Source organism: Podarcis gaigeae, assembly GCF_964106915.1.
Source record: "Podarcis gaigeae genome assembly, chromosome: 17".
NCBI classification, from domain to species: domain Eukaryota; kingdom Metazoa; phylum Chordata; class Lepidosauria; order Squamata; family Lacertidae; genus Podarcis; species Podarcis gaigeae.
The window spans coordinates 33296787-33319850 of record NC_139694.1 but is presented as its reverse complement, the minus strand read 5'-3'; the positions used below and the strand labels follow the sequence as shown (position 1 = coordinate 33319850).

The 23064-nt window shown below is 46.9% G+C and overlaps 1 protein-coding gene and 1 long non-coding RNA gene across 3 annotated transcripts; one reads left to right on the top strand and one right to left on the bottom strand.

The window, feature by feature from the left end:
* Nucleotides 1-276: 276 nt before the first annotated feature.
* Nucleotides 277-9437, bottom strand: FARSA (phenylalanyl-tRNA synthetase subunit alpha). Its single transcript, XM_083719272.1, has 13 exons — nucleotides 9215-9437; nucleotides 6467-6604; nucleotides 6273-6371; nucleotides 5992-6110; nucleotides 5498-5590; nucleotides 5020-5148; nucleotides 4363-4478; nucleotides 3974-4058; nucleotides 3334-3433; nucleotides 2890-3058; nucleotides 2661-2738; nucleotides 1235-1349; nucleotides 277-612 (listed from the first exon to the last, which is right to left on the bottom strand). The coding sequence occupies exons 1-13, from the start codon at nucleotides 9395-9397 to the stop codon at nucleotides 507-509; spliced, it is 1530 nt and encodes a 509-aa protein (XP_083575398.1). The 5' UTR covers nucleotides 9398-9437; the 3' UTR covers nucleotides 277-506.
* Nucleotides 9438-9511: 74 nt separating this feature from the next.
* LOC310835270 lies at nucleotides 9512-11145 on the top strand. 2 transcript variants are annotated; one of them, XR_014559484.1, is made up of 3 exons: nucleotides 9512-9566; nucleotides 10054-10201; nucleotides 11099-11145. It is a non-coding gene; the product is annotated as an uncharacterized lncRNA (long non-coding RNA). The 2 variants fall into 2 exon arrangements; XR_014559485.1 differs by lacking the exon at nucleotides 11099-11145 and having other exon boundaries at nucleotides 10054-10305.
* The last annotated feature ends 11919 nt before the right edge of the window (nucleotides 11146-23064 follow it).

Here is a 23064-nt window from a genome sequence, read left to right as displayed (position 1 = left end):
TTTAAAGGCTGAATTTTTGTGCGGTCGGGAGACGTGGCAATCGTATCCCACCTATAAGCCAGTTCCCACCATGCAGGAGAAAGACCCCTCCCCCCAAAAAAAATACCCCAATATTTTGGTATAAGCAGGGTGGTGAAAGGTACAGAAGTTCCCCTTCCAACTATGTTACTTTCCCACAGGCCACGATGGTAAAGCTGACAAGCTACGCTTTACAGATCAGTAGAACTGCAGCGATTCCTGACTACTCGACTAATCACAGACTCGTGGTCGAGACACTTTTACTGAATGTAACATGGGCTACAAGTTTATTCCCCACACAAATTGGGAGAACCTCCAAAAGGTGTAGGGGCTAAAGCGTCCATACAAAACAGTGGAATGGCTTGACAGGCACTTTCCCCCAAAGGAACCAAAAGCGTCGAGGATAGAAGCCTGAAAGGCCCAGTTTTCCAACAAGCAGCAGTGCTAATAAATAGGGATGTCTCTGAAGAGAGGAAAGTTTCTGTGGACTAAGCATCCAAGCGGCAGAGCGGGCTGTCATATACCATCTGCAGATTGACTTTGTGACCAACCAGTTCCCGGATATTATTGATGCCATACCTGATCATGGTGGGCCTGAAAGAGAAGAGGGAGAAACCTCTATTCATACCACTTTCATGTCCCTAGCATTTTTCAAAAGGCAACAACACGAGACAGACATTAAAATAAAATGTGAAAAATAGTATTAATGTACTAGACCATAGCAAAAAGTCACAGTGAAGTACAACTAGAGCAGGATAGGTTTGTCCAAACTATCCCAACAAATGGATCTTTTCCCCAAACCCTTTGGCATTCTAAATATGGGATACACCTTTGACCTAACTTCTGTGGCCCAACACACAGGCTACAGCACTACTGATGCTCACAAGCTTGATCTGGGAAAACAGCCTGTCTGAGGGAAAGAGGTGAGTGAGGTTTAATCCTGCAGAGGTGAGGAAGGCACATGGCTTTGGGTCATGCAGCCGCACGACAGAGATTTATAGTCTTGGGAGACAGAAGGTGCCAATTTGTAGACTGAAGCTTTATTGAGATTAGTTCCAGCCTCTGCTGACTTAAGACTCTTAAAAGGGTGCAACATGCATTAGTCCTTGGTCCCTGACAGAGAGACAGGCAGCCCCCAGGCTTGGGGCCCTTCTGGACAGGACACTATAGCAAAAGGTTGCTTAACCTGGGCACACATTCCAGCCAAAACACTTACCGTTCCAAAGAAAGGCCCCAGGCGATGACGGTCACCCCATCAGGCAGACCCATAGGCAGCAGCATCTCTGGGCGGAAGACTCCTGAATTGCCCACCTCCACCCACTTCTTTAATCCTGGAAGAAAAGTTGTATTGTTAGGGCTAGTGAGGTGGGCCAGGGTGGGCAGCAAAGCCACATGCCTAGACAGGGCCCAAGCTCTGGGGTTGCTGGAGTCCAATCTGAACAACACCCTGGGACAGAGGGAAAGTCAGAGATATGGACACCTCCTACCCATAACAAAAAGTGCTAACACAAAGCAGGTATTTTTGTGTCAGGCTGCTCATGCACAACACTTTCCCAGGTCAAATCAAGAGAATCATTTCAGCTGACTTATTGGAGCCCACTGAAACTTGTGAGGCTGTGACAGCAGCTCTAAGGGGCAAAGGGTGAACGCTGACTCTGTGTTGTCATAGCCTTGTGAGGGAATTCAGGATGATGTTGATGTCTGAAGTCCTAAATGGTTTGGGCCCTAATATAAAATACCACCATACTAGCAAAAATGAGGACATAGAGGCATTCTTTATGGTTGTGCCTCCATTCTGTGGCTCCTGCTGCTTCAAAACTTAAGAACTTTTAAAAAGAATGAAACATTTTTAGCGGATGCTTTGCACACCCAATCTCTCTTCCACTGGTTCTCTTCCCCTGCCTCACCTGCCCTTCCTCACTCCCAGAATAGGGCTAAGGAGCATTTGCTTCTCTGTTGCCTTTATCATTTCGTTGACTTCATTATTCTCATGTTTTATAGAGAAAGGGGGCATTATGAGGATTAAACCTGAAAGGCAAGAAGGTATTGATTTCAAGTAAAATCAAATTCATCAGCCTTGCATTTCAAATGAAGGGCTGGGGAGGTTGCCATGGTGTTCGGGGCACGTCCTTTAAATATCAGGACACATGGAACCTCCAGAAATAGAAAGGCCTATGAATAGGTGGCATACTCTCAGACTACTGTTGACACAGTGGAAAAGTGTCCTAATTTATAGCGCATTATCAGGGTGAAGAATTTTTGCAACTGCATGAGTCATAAGGGGATTATGAAAGGCTAATTCAGGGGCAGTTGGAATTCCTTCTTAAGGCACTGAGTGTGCAGCTGCCTTCTTGGCAAAGGTGGAAAACTGAAATTTCTCACAGGTAAGAATGCAAGTAGAGTTCAGAGTGATCGGACTGCTTGCCCTGTTCCCTCAAAAGCCACCCATGATTTATGGCCTTTCCTTGGTGTACCTGTCCTCTGCTGCCAGTAACGCCGGCTGCTACTCAGCTCAGCTACTAGGCAACTTGCTTTGATTCCCAAGGGCAGGAGCAAAGAGATACTGCCAGGGACATGGAGGACTCCTGTGGCACAGCGTCACAGTTCCACAGAATGGTACACGGCTATCTTCCTGCACTCACCCTGGTGGTAGCTGAACACCTCCATGCTGGGCTCCGTGTAAGGATTGTAAGCGGGTTTGAAGCGCAGCTGGGTGATTCCTGCCACAGAGAGAGAGCGAGAGAGGTGAATGGAGCTGGAAGGCTAGTCCCTGAAAACTGAGAAGACAACCACCAAAGAGCCTGTTTCCTGCCAGACTGCTTCCCAACTGGAGTCCACTCTGTATCCTCCTTCTTATTCAACAGTTCTTACCCATTTTGGTGAAAAACTCTTTCAAGACACCCATCAGGTCGCCCAGTGTCAAGCCATAATCGGCTACCACCCCTTCAATCTGGTGAAACTCAGCCAGGTGGGTGGCGTCGAGCGTCTCGTTCCTGAAGACACGGTCGATGGAAAAGTATTTGGCGGGGGTGAATTTCTCCTGCAGGAGAAGCAGTTGTCACAGTCCCACACTTCAGATTGGTTCAAGTACTTCAGTCTCAGCAGGCAGACCATCCCAGCCTCAGAGCATTTTATCCTACCACCTTACTATTACTATTATTAATTGAATTTGTACTCCTAGCTCCAACCTGACAGTTCCTAGGTAAATGAAGCCTGGCATTACTTTATACGGAAACTCTTCAATGACCTGTTGTTTTGTCAGCCTTCATAGCTAGGATACATCCAGGCAGGAAAGAGTTTTTACTGGATAGTTACCTGCTGCGCCAGCTGATAGAGCATGCGAGCACTGGCGGATGTGGTGTGCGTCCGAAGGAGGTTCTTCCGAGCCTCCTCCAGCTTCCACTCATATCTGTACCTGGGAGGGAAAGATTGAGATGTGGGGTGTGACTCCAGCAGTTAATATCTGAGGTACAGGAGCTGAAACAGGTCCAGTGATGGGTGCTATTGCTTGGAAAATGAAGAGAAATAAACAGTTTGCCTACTAGACTCAGGTTTCTTTTTTGAAGAGTCTCCCACTTCCCAACAACATGATATAGATTTGGGATTTCCCTTCCTTACTGATCAAATCCCAACTCCTCTGCTGTTTACAAACGAACATGGACCCCATGGCTATTTCCAAGAGCACTGTGGCCCAGACGACAGCACCTGCCAATCAACTCCTCTCTCCACCTAACCTTGTAGCACAAGTGTCACAGAGAGAAGTGTCCCCATCACCCTCCAGACTTGGGAATGGGAGAAAACTCTATGCTATATGCTGCTGCAACAAACCATTTGTTCTCCTGTACACCAATGTGAGCTGACTGGGGCAGAAATGCTTCTCATAACCATGCCCTGCTTTTTGCACTTCCAGGCCCAGCACTAGAACAACTGCAGAAAAATTGCTGCTGAGTCTTACCCCTGAGAGCCGTAACCACCTTGTGAATGAACCCTCTTTACCCTCTTCAGGTAATCCATGGGGAAGTCAATGGCTTCAGCAGGATCTAGAAGGAAGAAGGCACATGCAAGTGTCTGGGCATGTGGGGCTCCAGTAGAGAAAGAAAGAGGCTGGAGTCAGCCCTTTACTACTCCCCAGATAAAGAGAGGTGAGGACTGCCCACTATCCATGGGAAGATAGGGAGCCATTCCACTAAAGCCCGTAAGATATGAAAAACCCAACACAAAGAAAAGAACATATGCTAGATACTTGGGGCTCAACTGGCTGTCCCAAGATCCTGATCCACAGCCTCTTTGCTGGCAATGAAAGCAGATGCAAAGGTCGTGTGTGGCCCAAGCAGTGTGACTGACCCTTTAGGAAGAAGGTGTCATGCTGGTCCCGAGCTGGATGCTGTTGTGGCTGGAAGAGGGCGTCAAAGTTCCAGAAGGAGCTCTCAATAAAGTTATTGGTGGGCATTTCTGTAAAACTGAGAAGGGAAACACACAGCCATTAAGCAAAGTTTTTTTCAAGGTTTGAGCCACTGAAATTAATTAATTAAAATGACTAATGTAGACCCATTAATTGCAATAAGTCTATCCCCACCCCACCCCCATTAATATGGCAGATCACAGAAGACTGGCTGATGACAATGGGCATAGGGCAGGGACATTAAGATATACTCAAGCCTAGAAGAGCAGTGGGGGAAGGTTTGCTGCCGTCCCAGTGCTTTGCCAGTACAGTCTTTGTCACATGGAGTTGTCTGCTTGGGCAAGTGAATGACAAATGCTAGCCCAGTCTCCTCAGCAGACTGTGCCATGACTTCAAGCTTGGGCACTGCCTCCTCCGAGGATAAGAAGCAAGGATGGGCAGAATCCCCAAGACAGGCGTGTATTGAATCTACAGCCAGCTGTGCAAGCCTCATGGGCATGTACCACGGACATGGCATGGTAGAACACACCTCACCACCCGCAATCACCATTTTGTCACACCTACATACCCCAATATTTTGCAGACATTGAAGTACACACCCCATTTCAAGGAAGATCTGCCGGAACTGGCTGCGGACCTTGAGGAGTGGGTGGAGATGTCCACTTTCAGGCATAATGCCCAGTGCCTCAAAGTTATACGCCTTGAACTTCAAATCTTTCCAGGAGCCACTGAAAGTTTAGGAACAAGTGTAGGGAAAACAGCGGGGAAAGTTAACTTTGCAACGGGCTGCGGGTCTTTTCAGATCACCTTCCATGAAGAACTAAGAATGCAGAGAAGGCAGTTACCAACAAGCAGAGTGGTCAAGAGTTCTGCCAAGATTTGTTACAAAATGGTTAAGTCTACAACAGCAATCCCACAACAGCTGAGTGGGATAATCTTGATTCTATGGTTTGAAGCCAACATTTTCACAGCCAAGGTTCACACCCAGAATCCAAGAGCAAACTGAAATGGCAGCTAAAGAGACACAGACAGACCGTGTTAGTCCGACTTTAAACAAGGACTAGAACAGTTCCTTACCTGGTAATCATCTCTGGAGTGAGGTCCGTTTCCTGCTTGCTAACTGTGGTACTGAAAGCATTTCCTTTACTGATCCAGTATTTCTTAATGGTCCTGAAAGCAAATATAAACATGTTTCAAAATACAACAAGCACAGTAAACAAGAGGTCCAAGTGGATACAGTGCTAGAGAGGTGGGTTCAAATCCCAACACAGATATAGATCCAATCAGACACAAGCGCGCGTGCATGCGCGCACACACACACACACACACACACACACACAGAGCCTCAGCTCCCTGGCAATGCAAGCAACAATAAATGAGGTAACTGCAAAGCACTTTCCAAACAGGAAATTTCCTTCCAATGTTCAGGGACACATTCAGATACCCTGAGAATGCACAATGAACTAATCTGCTCATTGAGACTGTAGAACATTTCTACTGCAAAAGGGTGAAATTAGTCCTGGAAACATAGATCATCCCATGCAGAGTGGGATGACAGAGGCTCAACTCACACTTCTGCCAGGAGTTTCCGCTTCTTCAGTTCATTCTTGTCCTTCTCTTCTAGTTTGTCACCCTCACCCTGCTCCACCTGCAGCAGCTTCTCTCTGACAGAGTCCTGCACAGTCTCCACCTAGAAGGGGAAAAAAGGGAAACTTCAGAACCCTGATGCTGTCTTCCCCATCCCAACATCCTTGGATTGAAACCAACACTGATCTGCACTGTCCAACCCCTTTTCTGACACAAACCCTGCAGAAACCCAAACCCAAACTGATAAGGAGTAAGGATTACCTACCGCCCGGAAGACCCGGGGTCCACCTTCTGCGGTCTTGTCTAGCTGGATCCACTTATTGGACATTGCTTTGCTGAATCCCACCTTTCCACTTGGCAGCTTCTACAGTGAAAAGAACCAAAAGTGACACTGTCAGGTATCCAAAAGCCACATAATCAAAGAAGCCCACAGGGAAGATAACCTCAGTAAACTTTTACCATCAGCTCACTCTGGATCAGGCCTTCAGGGGGGATGCTGTTAAACACTCGAACTTCATGGCTCCCTTCCTGGACAATTTCTTTGCCCTCAGGTGTCAGCTCCCACTTCTTGGATGTGCATTGCTCAGCCTCAATCACCTAGAGAGGACAATTGAGAACATCAGCACGGGTAGAAAGGGTCTGAAAGGAGGTGGGGGGTTGGAGCTTGAAGCAGAAAAAAGGGAGTGTTATAAGGCAATATTTGAAAGACAACTGAATACCTGTGGTCCTATCTGAAAAGACCCCAATTATCTTACAGCTCATTGGTTTTTACTGTCCATCTGGAATATTTGTTTGTGTATAACCCCACCCCGATCCAGTCCTAGTTTTTGCTGAAAGGGCTAACATATGCCTGTGCTAAATCACTTCAGATTGTAGCTAGGGGTTCACATGGCAACTGATTTTCCATGCAATCAATCAATAATCCTTGCACATGAAAAACAAGCATATCAGTCAGAAAAATTCTAGCAATATCTTCTTCGTCATATGTTATCATAGTTCATCATGTAATACACTTGCAGCCTGAAATGGAACAGCACAGACACAGTCTTATTGACTCAAAGAAAGTAGGCCACAGCCGAGAGATGGAGATTTTAGGGTGCTTTCAATGCCCCCCCCCACCATATCAATGCTGAGATAAACCACTGAGATTTCTCCCTAGCAAGCCTTCAAAAAAAGTCTTTACTAGGATTTCATTTTCTTAGGAAACTGCTCTTCAGTCAGAACAAGACTGAACTTGCTTTTGGAATGATCTCCCCAGAAGACACACATGGCACCATCACTATCTATCTTTAGGCACCAGGCAAAAACCTTTTTCTTTGGTCTTTAATTTTCTGTGGCCTTCTTCAGTAGGTGGGATGTGTAAGTACTGCCTCGTTATAAATTTGAATGTATTTTTAGCTTTCGCTCAGTTTTAGTCCTATGTGGATTTAAATTTATGTGTTGTTGTTTGTAACAAGAGATACTTTTAATTTATAAAGTGACAATATAAAGTACAATAAACATAAATAATAATAACCATCATTTCACGACACAGTAAGTCAGTTTTACTAGCAAACCGGAGGTCAAACTAGCCCCTTTCCAGTCCCAGGAGGAGAACAGGGAGTTTTTGCACAACACACCTACACACTGCAATTGTCAAACTGACGTGTCGTGACACACAGTTTGGAAAGATCTACTGTATGACATGACTATCTTAGAGGACAAGTGAAAACTTTGTGAAGGAGCACTTCGAAAAGACGTTTAACAAAAAGAGAGCATTTTAATCCTCACAATCCTGTCAAGTTGGTTGGGCTAACATCTATTTGTCCAGGGTTGCTCTCTAGGCTTGGAATGGCCAACCGGTGGCTGTCCAAATGTTACTGGACAGCAAACCTCATCATCCGTGACCATTGGGTATGTTGGCTAGAGTTCATGAGAGCTGTGAGTCTGGCAACATATGAGTGCCACAGATTAGCCACCCCTGCTCTAGTCTTTATAGCTATGGATGGATTTTAATTTGATTTTCTCAAGTCCAAATCTTACACATTATCAACTACTCCATACTGTTTCATAGCAGGGTAGGAGAGCTGGGGGGGGGGGTCACATCTGAAAACCAATGCACATCCATTTGTTTCAGACAGTACATAAATAAGGTAAGGACCATTAGGTCCAGTTGTGACCGACTCTGGGGTTGCGGTGCTCACCTCGCTTTATTGGCCGAGGGAGCCGGTGTACAGCTTCCGGGTCACCTGGCGAAACAGAGCGCACGGAAACGCCGTTTACCTTCCCGCCAGAGTGGTACCTATTTATCTACTTGCACTTTGACGTCCTTTCGAACTGCTAGGTGGGCAGGAGCTGGGACTAAACAACGGGAGCTCACCCCGTCGCGGGGATTCGAACCACCGACTTTCTGATCAGCAAGCCCTAGGCTCTGTGGTTTAACCCACAGCGCCACCCGCGTCCCTAGTGCATATGTAGACGAGTCTAAAAGGCCCACAGGACACATATTTTCACGGCCCTCCATCAGCTATAGTGGCTCACTTACCAGAAGTAATGCATTTAGCATTAAGTCTGGAAGTGTATACTCAATTCTAACCAAACTAAGCCCCCTAGAGCAACATCAGGCTGTTGGTTGTTTTGTTTTTAAGTAAGGCTCTACTCTCTGTTTTGGCCCAGCCTGTGAAGCAGCAGCAACTGCAGAACACAAGTGGCTTGCTTTCAAGACCAGCCTTTCCCAACGTTGGGTGCCCGTCCTGACGTTGGACTACAACTCCCATTATTCCTAGCTGCATGTCCTGCTACCTGGGGATGCTGGGAGTTGTAGTTCAACGACATATGGGGGGGAGACACAAGGTGGAGAAAGGCTGCTAAGTCAGGCTTAACCTGAAATTTGGGGATACAACACTGCAACTCTCGCTTTCACGCCTCACGGAAATGTTAAAACAAAGCAAAGTCCACACACCCTCCATTCAAAAAAGGAGTGTGCCCATCTACCCTTTTAATAACTCTGTGGGGATCCTACGCTCCGCCCCCTGTCATTTTCTTAAAGGAGCCATAGAGCGGCGCTCTGCTACCAAGAGAACACAGGGCAGCACGCATGCGCAGTTCTCCTGTTCCCCCGCCTCAGGTACGCAGAAGCGTCCCTCTTCCTTCCGAGGGCAGGTAAGGATGACGCCACTCCCGCGACGGCTCACAGAGGCGTGGCCAGAGACCGTCACGCCCACTTACCTCCCCCAACGACTGCAGGCTCTTCACGGCCCCGACCAGCACCTGGTGGTCCAAGCCTAGCGCCGCAGCCGCCTCCAAGCTGCAGAGCCTCGCTTCGCCTTGGGCTCCTACCAGCTCTAGTCTCTGCAGCAGGAGCTCGGCCGCTGACCCAGGACCCGCCGCCGACTCCACGGTGGGAGCCATGTTCCCGGCAACGACTGACAAGGAGTTACTGCGTTGGCCGGAAGCGGAAGTGACGATCTGAGCATAGAGTTTTTGACGTTTATGTGCTAGAGAGCCTCCATTGTGATATTACTGTAAAATTAAATTGTCCGAGGTGGGAAGACAGCATATTCCAGCTCCTCATCCGCAGGTAGAAGAACAAGTGTAATTACACAGGAGTTTAATTTTTTTTTGGGGGGGGGGTGAATAACAGTTTTCAGTGCTTTGAAATTCAGCTCCCCCCCGCCGCCTTCTCACAACAGCAGTTGGTTTGTTTGTTTCATAAAATTTTATCCTCCGCTTGATTGCAAAAAAACAAACGAAATCAAAAGCGGTTTACAAAAGCATGAAACAAATAAAATGGGGGGGGGGGGAATTCACAACCTTACTTTAAAACAAAAAAAGTTAAGATACTAAAACGGGTTGAGATTACCTCAGCTTTCCTAGTATCCGAGTAGGCTTGCCTAAACAGGAATGATTTTTGGCAGGTGCGGAAAAGAGTAGTACAGTGAAAACACCTACTCTCAACATGCAGGGAGTCCCAAAGTGCAGTCTTTCTCCCCACCCCGAAATGCTTGCATCTTTTAAAGGCAGGGTTCCTAAATAACAAAAAAAGCTTTTTCTTCCTCCCTCCCCAGCTGTTTAACATCTCTACAATTGCAACAAAACATGTCCCTCTACAACCACAGCAGGCACTGCAAGCATCCAACAGGCCAAAGGTGCACTCCTCCATTGCCTCCCAAGACAGACGACAACAATATAACAGCCACTAGCCAGCAGCGAACGGTGGGCAAAATAACTCTTATGGTTAGCCAGTATATCAGTGAAAGCAAAAAACAGAGGCCCTAACCCTCCTCTGCTGTATTTAAAATTTCATGTTCAGGAATCCAGCCACAACCAGGAGTGAGTGATTTGTCCAGATCTTTTGTTTTTATCCCCCTTGAAGAAACAGCTCAGTGGGTACCATCTTTCTGTATGGCAAAATAGGTGAGCAATAGGTTTCAACATGCTTGGTTATACTGCCACCTACTGATACTCTGAGAAACGGGTGTAGCTCATTATTTTTGTATGTGCATATAATTAAAATTCAAGTGCTAGTTTCTTAACCTAGCTTAAAATAAGGTCAGATTTTATTGATTTGCGGTGGGTATAAAGGACGGTGTGGCCATACAAGACCAGCCATATTACAAACCTATACTGTGAAGAAATAAATACTTTGTAGTATAGGTAAAGGTAAAAGGACCCCTGACAATTAGGTCCAGTCCTGGACGATTCTAGGGTTGTGGCGCTCATCTCGCTTTATTGGCCAAGGGAGCTGGTGTACAGTTTCCGGGTCATGTGGCTCTGTGCTTTAACCCACAGCGCCACCACTTAATTTTCATGGGGGTTTATGTTCTAGGGATAGTGTGTAAAGCAAAAATGTGTATATAATAAATCATTTTTCTTCATGGCTCAAAGCGACTTACAATATTTTAAGCAAAAAAACAAAGAAAGTAAAACCAGCAATTATTTTTTTAATCTACATTATGCAAAAAGGCCATAGATATGTAAACGCCAAAGGCCCAATTAAAAAGGAATCATTTTGCCTGGCACCTAAAGATATGTAATGATGGTGCCAGATGTGCCGTTCCAAAAGTGGACAGCCACCACTGAAAAAGCCCATTCTCTTGTTGCACCCTCTAGACCTTCAGTGGAAGAGAGCACGTGAAGAAAGGCCTCAGATTATGATCTATATGGTTCATATGATCCAGATTATGGTATATGGTTCCATATGGTTCTTTATAATGGACGTGCTTTCAAAGCTGTGTCTGATGAGATTTGTGGCTTAGTGAGTATTCAGACAGAGTAAGTCCCCTATTTCTTAGAGACTAGGAAGTAATGTCAAGCTACATACCTGTTCCTTCAGAGGGAGTGTAGGTCTTATCAAGACTACCTTCTATTGGAGCAGGGATGGGGAACCTGTGTCCCTCCAAATATCGTTAGACTTTCAACTCGCATCAGCCCTGGTCATCTTGGCCAATGGTTAGGGATTTGAAGGGCCACAGGTTCCCCATTCCTGCCTTTTTGAGAGCTTGTGCTAGCCATGATGTAATCTTGCTCTTGTGCTAACTACGATGTAGCTCCGTATGACTTCTCTTGAGGCTACTTTTTTAAAAAAACAACAAAAAATAGAATCACTAGACACCCAGGACAGGAATTATGCAGAAGAGAGAACATCAGCAAGGACAGCAGGCTAGGTCAAGATGAGAAGCAGCACTTGCTGAAATGCCCTCCTGTATACATTTGGGTATACAGGGAAGCGGGTGACGCTGTGGGTTAAACTGCTGCTGCCGCTTTGCCGTGTGTTTGTGGGGAGGGCTCTTCCCCCTGCTAGCCCATTCTCCATCTTGGGCTTGGGGACGGGCCCCATACTCAACCTCAGCATAAAAGACTCCAAGGAGGCCCGGAACACTGCTGCTGCCGCTTTGCCGGTGAGTCTTGGGGAGGACCGCTCCCCCTGCAAGCCCATTCTCCACCTTGGGCCTGGGGGCGGGCCCCAGACTCCACCTCAGCATATAAGGCTCCAAGGAGGCCTTGGAACACTGCTGCTGCCGCTTTGCCGTGTGTTTGTGGGGAGGGCTCTTCCCCCTGCTAGCCCATTCTCCATCTTGGGCTTGGGGACGGGCCCCATACTCCACCTCAGCATAAAAGACTCCAAGGAGGCCCGGAACACTGCTGCTGCCGCTTTGCCGGTGAGTCTTGGGGAGTACCGCTCCCCCTGCAGGCCCATTCTCCACCTTGGGCCTGGGGGCGGGCCCCAGACTCCACCTCAGCATATAAGGCTCCAAGGAGGCCTTGGAACACTGCTGCTGCCGCTTTGCCGTGTGTTTGTGGGGAGGGCTCTTCCCCCTGCAGGCCCACTCTCCATCAGGCCAGGGGGCGGGGCCCACGCTCACCACTGCCGCAGCTTTGGGGACACTAGTGCTGCTGCAGCGGTTGTTTGAAGTGTTTTTATATGTTTTAAACTGTTTTTATTTTTGCTTTGTTGTACCACCATAAGCGGTGATTTTTATCCATGTATTTTTATTTTGTTTTGGTTTATTTTGGGTTGGGGTTGGGTGGTTGTGGAGTGGGATGGGGATTGGTTTTGTTTTCATGTAATTGTTTTTTATTTGTTTGCTTTTATATTCTGTAAATGGAGGCGAATATTAGGCTTGGGATTCCTACTGTGGAGGGGCGAGGGAGGTATGGCGGTGGGGGCAAATGTCATAGGCGAAGGGGATCGAGATACGGATATGCTCGTACCCCTTCCAATCTGCGCCCCATCCCGAAAGACGAGGGTAGGGTGAGCAAGGATTACTCACCTCCGTCACTGGTGTTGTGCAATGCCAGGTCTATAGGCAACAAAACCGCCACCCTGCGAGATTTCTTCACCTCGCAGGGGGTTGACCTGGCATGTGTGACTGAGACCTGGGTGCGCGAAGGGAATACTGTTACCTTACGAGAGATGGCGCCCCCGGGTTTCTCCGTCCTTCACCAGTCGCGGACTGTGGGCCGGGGGGGAGGGGTGGCGTTATTAATCCGGGAAGATTGTTCTTTCAGGGCTCTACCATCGCCATCGATCCCCGGCATTGAATGTGTTGGCCTAGTGTGGGGCTCCGAGGTGAGCTTGGCTGTCTGGCTGGTGTACCGGCCACCTAGCGCACCAGCAGCCACCCTGTCAGGCCTGCTGGAGGCGGTGGCCGGCTGGGCCTTGGAGTTCCCTAACCTATTGGTATTGGGGGACTTCAACATCCATGCTGATGCCACTCCCTCCTCACAGGCTCTGGACCTGGTGTCTTCCATGGCGACATTAGGGCTCTCCCAGTTTGTTTCGGGCCCCACACATCAAGCAGGCCACATGCTGGATTTGATCTTTGGCATCGGTATAGATGTGATCATGTTTCCTTCGATGAAGGTGCCATGGTCTGATCACTATGCTCTGAAAGCCAGGATTGACGTTCCACCCCCACCCTGCTTGGGTGGCGAGCCAATTTGGGCTCGCCCGCAGAGGCTGATGGACCCTGATAGATTCCGTCAAGTCTTGCGGGACCTTTCTCCCCCTGGCGACTCATTGACTGAGCTTGTTGAGGCCTGGAATACCCAGCTCCTAGCAGCCATCAATGAGATCGCACCTAAGCGCCCTCTGCGACCCCGCAGAAACCGGGCTCCCTGGTTTACCGAGGAGCCCCGGAAAATGAAGCGGGACCTCAGACGGCTAAAGCGAGTATGGCGGGGTGCCCGTCACGGAGCTTCAAGAACATCTTATAGGGTTTTTATGAAAACCTACGAGATGGCAGTGAAGGCCGCTAAGAAGTCCTACTTCTCGGCCTCCATTGCATCCGCTAGCTCTCGCCCGGCGCAATTATTTAGTATAATTCGGTCTTTAACGTCCCTTGAAGGACAGCCAAATTTAAATAACAATTTGACACACAGCTGTGAGGCATTCGCGAGCTTTTTTGCGGAGAAGGTCTTGTTGCTCCGCCATGACCTCCCTGCCAATTTGGATACAATAAAGGAACTGGAGGCCCCTCGACTGTCCTCGGGTTCAGTATTAGACCACTTTGACTGGATATCCCCAGCCGATGTGGACAGACTCCTCCGAGCTGGAAAGCCCACCACCTGTCCTCTCGACCCGTGCCCGTCCTGGCTGATTAGAGCGTGTCCAGATGAGGTGCGGGGCCCCCTGGGGGATATCATCAATCTGTCCCTTGGCACCGGGACATTCCCAGGGGAACTGAAGGAGGCAGTGGTGCGCCCGCTCTTAAAGAAAACATCATTAGATCCTTTAGATCTATCCAATTACCGCCCAGTTTCGAATCTTCCATTCCTGGGTAAGGTGATTGAGAGAGCGGTTGCTGAACAGCTGGTAGGTTTCTGGATGAAACATCAGCTCTGGATCCATTCCAGTCCGGCTTCCGCGCTGGTCATGGGACCGAGACGGCTCTGGTCGCCCTAACAGATGATCTCCGCAGGCAGCTGGATCGAGGCGGGTTGGGGCTGCTGATTCTTCTAGACCTTTGAGCAGCCTTCGACATGGTCGATCACGAACTCCTGGACCACCGCCTTGCCGACGTGGGGATCCAGGGCACAGTCCTTCAATGGCTGCGCTCGTTTCTCTCTGGTCGGGGACAGAGGGTGGCGCTTGGGGGGGAATTGTCATCCCGCCACTCCTTGGTGTGTGGTGTGCCCCAGGGTGCAATACTCTCCCCGATGCTTTTTAACATCTTTATGCGCCCCCTCGCCCAGCTTGTCCGGAGTTTTGGGCTGGGCTGCCATCAGTATGCTGATGACACCCAACTCTATCTGTTGATGGACGGCCACCCAGACTCGGCCCCAGACACACTGATCAGATGCTTGGAGGCTGTGGCTGGATGGTTTCGTGGGAGCCGGTTGAAGTTAAATCCTTCGAAGACAGAGGTCCTCTGGCTGGGACGGGACGACATGGGACTGAGGGGGCAACTCCCATCTCTTGCGGGGGTGCAATTAGTGCCAGCACCGTCCGTTAAGAGTTTGGGTGTAATCTTTGATACCTCCCTCTCCATGGAGGCGCAGATTGCAGCTATAACAAAGGCGGCATTTTTTCATCTCCGCCAAGCTAAGCAGTTGGCTCCTTACCTCTCTCGCCCTGACCTAGCCACTGTGATCCACGCGACGGTCACCTCCAGACTGGATTATTGTAACTCGCTCTACGTGGGGCTGCCCTTGAGACTGACCCAGAAACTCCAGCGGGTGCAGAATGCCGCAGCGAGACTCCTTACGGGGTCTTCGCTTAGAGATCACATTCATCCGGTGCTATATAAGCTGCACTGGCTCCCGGTGGAGTACAGGATCAGGTTTAAGGTGCTGGTTTTAACCTTCAAAGCCCTATACGGCCTAGGGCCCTCGTACCTACGGGACCGCCTCTCCTGGTATGCCCCACAGAGGAACTTACGGTCTTCAAATAAAAACACCTTGAAGGTCCCAAGCCACAGAGAGGTTAGGCTGGCCTCAACTAGAGCCAGGGCTTTTTTGGCTGCAGCTCCAACCTGGTGGAACGCTCTGTCACAAGAGACAAGGGCCCTGCAGGACTTGACATCTTTCCGCAGGGCCTGCAAGACAGAGCTGTTCCACCTGGCCTTTGGTCAGGGCGCAGCCTGACTCCCTCCTTTGGCAATCTTTACAAGACTTTAGTTTATGGTTGCCATTAATTTTGATTTTAATTCATTTTTATAATGTTTTATAATGTTGTACTGTTTTAGTGTTGTTAGCCGCCCTGAGCCCGGCTTCGGCTGGGGAGGGCGGGATATAAATAAAATTTATTATTATTATTATTATTATTATTATTATTATTATTATTAAACCACAAAGCCTAGGGCTTGCCAATCAGAAGGTCGGCGGTTCAAATCCCCGCGACGGGGTGAGGTTGATAAATAGTTACTGCTCTGGCCAGAAGGTAAACAGCGTTTCCGTGCGCTGCTCTGGCTTCGTCAGAAGTGGCTTAGTCATGCTGACCACATGACCTGGAAGCTGTACACTGGCTCCCTTGGCCAGTAAAGCGAGATGAGCGCCGCAACCCCAGAGTCATCTGCAACTGGACCCAACAGTCAGGGATCCCTTTACCTTTTATACATTTGGTAAAAGTACAGGAGACATAGTCTCTGTATAGGGTCACCCGGGATGCCAACTACGATTATTTTTTTCAGGGTTATTCAAAGTGGTGTGAACCACTTCCAAAGTTGTAAAATACAGGGGGTGAAGTCTGAGGGATTTTGGAAGCATACCTTCTGTTCCCACAGTCTTCAGGGACTGTTCATAAAGAAAGTATTACGGTAACTATGTTCCCCAGAGTTAGATGGCAGACTGTTGGGTACAGAAACTACCTGGGCTTCACATAATATGAAAGTCACTTGAATTACAAGGGCTTGCCCGTAGGGGACTTACGTAGAGATTGGGTGTGCTTATGTGGCATACCTGATGCCTTAACGTCACGTGCCAGAAAGCCTTAGGTACACCCTGGTCCCTGTCCTGTACATGTAGATAAGGACATCAGCATAACCAGCAGTCTCTCTGCAAGGCAGCCCTGATAGCCCAAGCAATCTAAGTTGTCTGTCTGGGGCAGCAGCAATATTTATAGGGGGATAATACTGCAAAGGGACCTGGGGCATACCTATTAGATTTTGCACTACAGAATGGTCTGTTCTAGCCTTCTTAATGTGTCAAAATCTTCCCTGCATTAAGGCCGCCTCATCTCTTTCCTTCTCTTTCGCCGTCGCTCTTTTGGTTTATAAAGTCTTTCCCCTTTGGTCTTCAGAGCACCATCAGCCATATTTGACTGCTTTAAAGAATATTTCATTTTGAACACCAGCACCTCCAGTTCTGCTCCTTCTGTTCTTTTAGGTCCTGATTCCATATCCAACAGGACCCCCTCCCCAAAGTGTTGTGATGTATCAGTCCAGTGCAGGAGTGTGTTTGTGGGACCATCAAAAGCCCCACTTCTTCATAACTATTAAATATAAGGATTTATTCATTTAAAACATTATTTATTTAAAACATTTATATTATTATATTTTATATTATATTATATTATATTATATTATATTATATTATATTATATTATATTATATTATATTATATTATATTATATTAAAACATTCATCATATTAGATCTCAGGATGATGTACAAAACACGAAAAAGCAATATTCTATCCCTGATCATCAATGCAATGTGCTGCATTCCACATTATTTTTGCTTTCCAGTCGTAGGATGACTTGGGCACTTTCAGCAGCTGTGAGAAAGAAGACACTTAGTACAGCTTCTTATGCAGGGAAGTGAAGAAAGTTGCTTAAACTGCCACTTCTGGTAAATCCGTACCGGCTCTCTCTCGCTCTCTCTCCTTCCTCCCCACCCCATCATAATGCCTCATCATCAATCCAGATCATTCCTGAGATTTCTGCCTCTTCATCTGTTTTCTACAGAACTATTAAAGGCATAGGAGTGCTGTCTTTTGGGGCACCTGGTGAGAGTTTAGGATTGCCACATAAAAACAAACAAACTAGCCCAGTTCTTATAATCTTTAACAGAAGCCACTTGCAGGCTTGACTAGGTGAATCTTTTATTGGCATTATGATCACCAAGTTATATATTAAACTGAGTTATGTATCAGGAAATGTTTTGTCTGCTGTTGAACACACAGAGCATAAGGAAGCTGCCAATTCGCTTGTTATCAGACAGTAAGCATTCCAAGACAGACACTTTCCTTTTCTCTGGTGTACAAGTCTTGGTAGTGGGGTAGGAGACCTGGGGGCGGGAATCACATTTGGCAAACAATGTGCCCCTTTGGTTTCAGATAGTACATGGGTGGACAAGTCTAAAAAGCCCAGGACACAAATTTTCATAGACCTCTAGCTGCTATGGTGGCTCATTTACCAGAAGTAATGTATTTATTTATTTTTACTTTGGTCAGACTCAAGCCTCCTTGAAGAGACTTGCAGGATCTGATTGAAGGTTATAGCAACTACGAAGTCTAGTATCCTGTTTTAACTCAATGCCTCTGGGAAGCCCATAAGTAAGATAGGGAGGCAATAACCTTCCTCCCTTAGCAGCTGGTAATCAGAGGCAACCTCTGAGCTAGAGATAGCAGCCTCTGATAATTTTATCCTTCATGATTTCCTTCTTTGTTTTAAGGCTCTAATTTCTAATTTCTTCATAATCTTACACAGGCTGTGATCGTATGCACACCCACCTGGGGATCAAGTATATTTGAATTACGCAGGCTTACTTTGAATAATTATGCACCGAACTGGCCTGTATGGCTCACGGCCCTGGTCTATTAATTTCACCTCAAGCAAAGAGCATGATGTGTTGCACAAGACTGTGGTTAATCAAATCCAGTGGAAGAACATCAGCAACGTCTGTTCTGGCACGGTGTTTAGGGTGTGCCTAACTTAGGGGTGATCTGTGTTAGCAGCACATCCAATCCATGCAGTACACACACACAGACAGAGTGCCTCAGCACCCAATCATCTCCAGCCACTCCATGTGATTTGCACCGTATGCACAGCTGGGTTCCTGCCCTAAATACAGCAAGTATTCCAGAAACAGGGACGTGGGTTTTCTCGAGATGCTACCTGCCTATCCAGTTTCCAACTACTACAGGCTGTAGAAAGAACAGTCTGAGGCATCTAAAGAAACTGGCGTGGCTGCAGAAGAATAAGAAACATGTAGATGAGCTGAGATTTTAGAAGGGCCCATATAAGAAATGGAACAAAGGAGAAATCACGAAGAAAGAGTATATATGAGCAGCCAACAATTGCAGGGAGAAGGTCAGGCAGGTCAAAGGACATACAACACATCCAATTCCTGCTCAGCTTGCTACTATACCATTGTCCCCCCAAGTGTCCCTGATTTCCAGGGACAGTCCCGAATTTACAGAAGCTACCCCAGTTTCTGATTTGATCCCGGAATGTCCCACCTTTCCTTAGGGCGTCCCCATTTTCATCGGAGAAATGTTGGGTATGCATTGTAACTAGGCGCAAACTACACCCACCGAAAGGGTGGTGCCTCAGGATACTTACCATAAGAGACAATGGCCTATGCTTCATCTCAGAAAACCAGGTCCTCACTCCACATGCACCCACACCATTTTGGGTATGCACTCTGAATTTGGTGCAATTGGCAGCCAATCAGAATATAAACCCCTGCCTGCAGCAGACTCAGGTAGGGGGTGCCCCACATGGTGTGACACACAGCCTCACACACCTCTCATGTGGGAGAGTTTTAGCTCAGGAGGGGGGTCTCCCAGAATAGGGCAGCACAGTAGAAGTGTGCATGGTACTTTGAAGAGCACTCAGACCAGGGCCGGTTCAAGACATTTTGCTGCCTGAGGCAAAGGAGAAGATGGTGCCCTCCTCCAGCACACATACAGAAGCCAATTGGCCTGGTAGTTGAGTCGTACTTCAATACTGATGAAGGGACAGTATCCTTCACTGCACTTGAGGGCAGCAGGCTAGTGTAGGGGGTACAGGGAGGCCTTGTGGCACTCATAGTTCTGTCTATTCTCCACTGCTCAGCATCTGCCACCTAAGGCACCTACCTGACTGCCTCATCATAGGGCCGGCCCTGAACCAAAGTCCTAACACTCACACTTGGAGCAAAATAATGAGCCAGATCTCAGTTCATGTCTGCTTCCAGTCTGATATAAATGCATGATGAAATCTCCATTCTGTGTCTAAATTTAGGGGGGAGGGGAAGCAGCCAAGATGTCTGAAGAACTGCCATATCCTGTGTCTAACCACATATTCAGTTTGAGTTTTAGTGGCTTAACAGTTTCTGGACTAAGTAGCCACAGGAATAGCATGAAGAACCCTTGCTCTGCTAATGCTTGTTATGAAATGCAGCAGAAATGTATTCATTGAAAGTAGTTGTATACTATTTTATAGTATTTATATACAGTGGTACCTTGGGTTAAGTACTTAATTCATTCCGGAGGTGCGTGCTTAACCTGAAACTGTTCTTAACCTGAAGCACCACTTTAACTAATGGGGCCTCCTGCTGCTGCCGCGCTGTTGGAGCACGATTTCTGTTCTCATCCTGAAGCAAAGTTCTTAACCTGAAGCACTATTTCTGGGTTAGCGGAGTCTGTAACCTGAAGCATATGTAACCTGAAGCGTATGTAACCCGAGGTGCCACTGTACTGTGTGCAGTATTTATGGGATATATGGGGCATTCGGGGAGGAGAAGTATCTCTGGTGGACGACATGTCGTGCTCCTTAGCTCTCTGCACTCAGCTCTCACCTGTGGCTCCTAGAATCTGTCAGCATCCGACAGCGGCCACACCCTGGGAATGGCTTTGACTCAAACCCTTGGATAGCTTGGATATAGATCAGGGTCTTTCCAGCCTCCCATAGATTTTATTGAAACTTTTTGCCATACAATACAATAAAAAACCAAGCTAATCTAAATAAAGGGGGAGAGAGATAAATAGAGAAGAAAATACAGGGTTCCATCATTACAGAACATTGTCTACTGATAACAACCAAAGAAAACCCAAGTTAGTATGTTCGTGAGAAATGGCAAAATATACTTACCCGAATGGGCTTTTAAAAACAGTCAGGTGGCAATTCATTTTTCAGAGGAAATATATATTCTGATGGGAGGGAAAGCCAGCAATACAGTTGCTCTACTCCCTGACTGGCTCAAACCCTTGGTGAGCTGGGGACTTCCTCTGCATTCAAAGACAGGCTCCAGTGAATTCAATGGACCAGACCAATGGTGGCTCCAACAGTCAATAAAGCAGTTTTTGCATGTGCTGTAGAGGGAAATGAGAGGGCAGGTGGGGTTCGTCAATCTGGGAAGATAGCCCATCTAGGAGAAGGAAAACTGATCCTAAACCTCTGCTGCCACAGATTTGCAGGGAAGACTGCGGGAATAAACCCCAAGGAAAAGTCCAGGTCTTTCAGAACATCTTTGGGAGAAGAAAAGGCTAAGGAGTAAACTTTACACAAATCCAGGCTGGAGTCCCTAAGACGGTTGGATGGTGCCTTGTACGTCTCCCTCTGGCAACCCCTGCAACCAAGCTGGAGTGACACATATGGCTCTGCTTTCCTTTGGACTACATCCGTGAGGCCAAGAGGGGGGTGTCTTTGCAGCCACATTAGGTGTTGTGATTCTCCAGCAATTTTACTTCAACCCCAGAGGCGCACTCCCATTTTCTATTGGGACAGACTGATGCCAATAAAACAATATTATACAGTATTGCTCATATAGAAGTGAAATTCCATAAAATGTATCACCATAATTAGCACTGTTAAGTTGTGGGTGAACATATCAGACAACACAGCGATTCTTCAAACGGTTCTTGTTTATTCACAGGCCAGAACTGAACTGAACTGAAGGGTTCAGCCAGCCTGCTTATATAGAGCTCCACTAGAACGCAACTGTAACCACTTTCTGTAACTATACAATCACTGAATGTTACTTTCAATCCCTTATTTGCATATGTGGACCTGAGTGAAAACTACCTACAGTATCCCCCTGCTGGCCCAGGGTGAGAACTTCAGTACATAACAAGCACCAATAAAAACTATACATTAAAAACGGAAAAGACAAACAACTGTCTGCCTTGAAGCTTCTCTGCTCCCCTTGGGGCAAGTGGGTTTGTCTGAAGCCCCTGTTGTGGAGTTTGGGGTAGTATAATTGTGTTTTCATTTTGTATTTTGTTGTTGTGAACCTCCCTGTGCTCTTTGGATGAAGGATGATGCACAAATCTAATTAATAAAATTGAAATTGCTCATCTCTGTTGAAGGGGGTATAGCATTGTAGGGAGGACTGTACAAAAAAAGGCCTTCTCATAAATAGGTGTTTTGTGCCATTTCAGCTGGGGTCAAATTACCATGGTCTCCCGCCCCATAAACCATTTGTGAGATAACTTTTACCTCATATGTTTTTATGGGTGGATAAATCAGATTGCCTTTTGTTTCCCATTTTTCAGTCCTGTCACCTTTGTTTATCAAAAGCCCCTGAGAGAAATTTCTGGAGCGTTGGAATTCTGTGTAGGCTGCAGATGATATACAGCTCTGTGTTTTATTTTCAACTAATACAAGGGCAGCAGCAGTGTGTTCTGAACCAGTGTTTGTCTGGGGGCCTAGTGAATTGGGCAAAGGTTGAATCCAGATAAGATGAAGCAGATGGTGGAGAGCCAATGGCTCTGGGGGAAATAGCCATTTTGAGAGCCTTGCAGTGCAATCATAGCATCTACTCAGATATGAAGCCCCACATGGAGCTCACTCCCAGGAAAAGTATGCATAGAATTGCAGGCTTAGTTTTGGAAATGCAGAATATAATTGGGACATAAAAGTCTAGTGGTGGCATACATTACTCCACGCAGCCCTGAAAGACTAGATCACCAGGCTTACGGTATTCCTGGATCTAGCACTATTCCTGAAATCCAAAGTAGTGTCTTCAGCCAAGAATGCATTTTTTCAGTCATGTCTGATTTGCTGGGTGGGCCTCTTATGGAAAACACAGACCTGGAGTTGCCTTTATACATGTGTGTGCAACCTCAGATACAGACTACTGCACTGTGATCTAATGTGGCTTTTGAAGACTGCTCTGAAGATTCAAGCAGTTCTAACTCTGACCAAGATCCCTTTTTTGGTGGGCAGGGGGGAAGAGAAAATAACATATTCAAGTGGTTCTGTAGCAATTGCATTGATTACCTGTTACCTTCTAGGTACAATTCAAGGTGCTGTTTTCATCTCCAACACTTTGAAGATACAGAGACTATGAGTATGCTACATATATTTCAGATGCAATAATGCACACAGTTAATTGGGTGTAAGCCTGTTAACTCAGTGTGATCCGCATTTATTTATTATTTTACAAAAAAACTATATACCATTTCTAGGGAAAAAACCTGAAAGTGGTTTACAAAAAAAGATAAAACAATCAAATTCTCACTAAAAATGTACAACCATAATTTAGCTGTTAGAAAGTACCTCTCCCCATATGGCCCCACACTCCCCCATTAAGCTTTGCAGGAGAGGATGCTGTGTTAATAATAATAATAATAATAATAATAATAATAATAATAATAATATATTACTTATACCCCGCCCATCTGGCTGGGTTTCCCAAGCCACTCCTGCCC

Excerpts from the sequence above, each read along its gene's own strand:
- FARSA (XM_083719272.1), bottom strand. The coding sequence starts at position 9,397 with ATGGCTCCCACCGTGGAGTCGGCGGCGGGTCCTGGGTCAGCGGCCGAG. Across the intron at positions 4,479-5,019 it reads CAGATCTTCCTTGAAATGGG|TTTTACAGAAATGCCCACCA; the intron begins GTGTGTACTTCA and ends TTCCCTTCTCAG. Across the intron at positions 3,059-3,333 it reads TCTATCAGCTGGCGCAGCAG|GAGAAATTCACCCCCGCCAA; the intron begins GTAACTATCCAG and ends CTTCTCCTGCAG.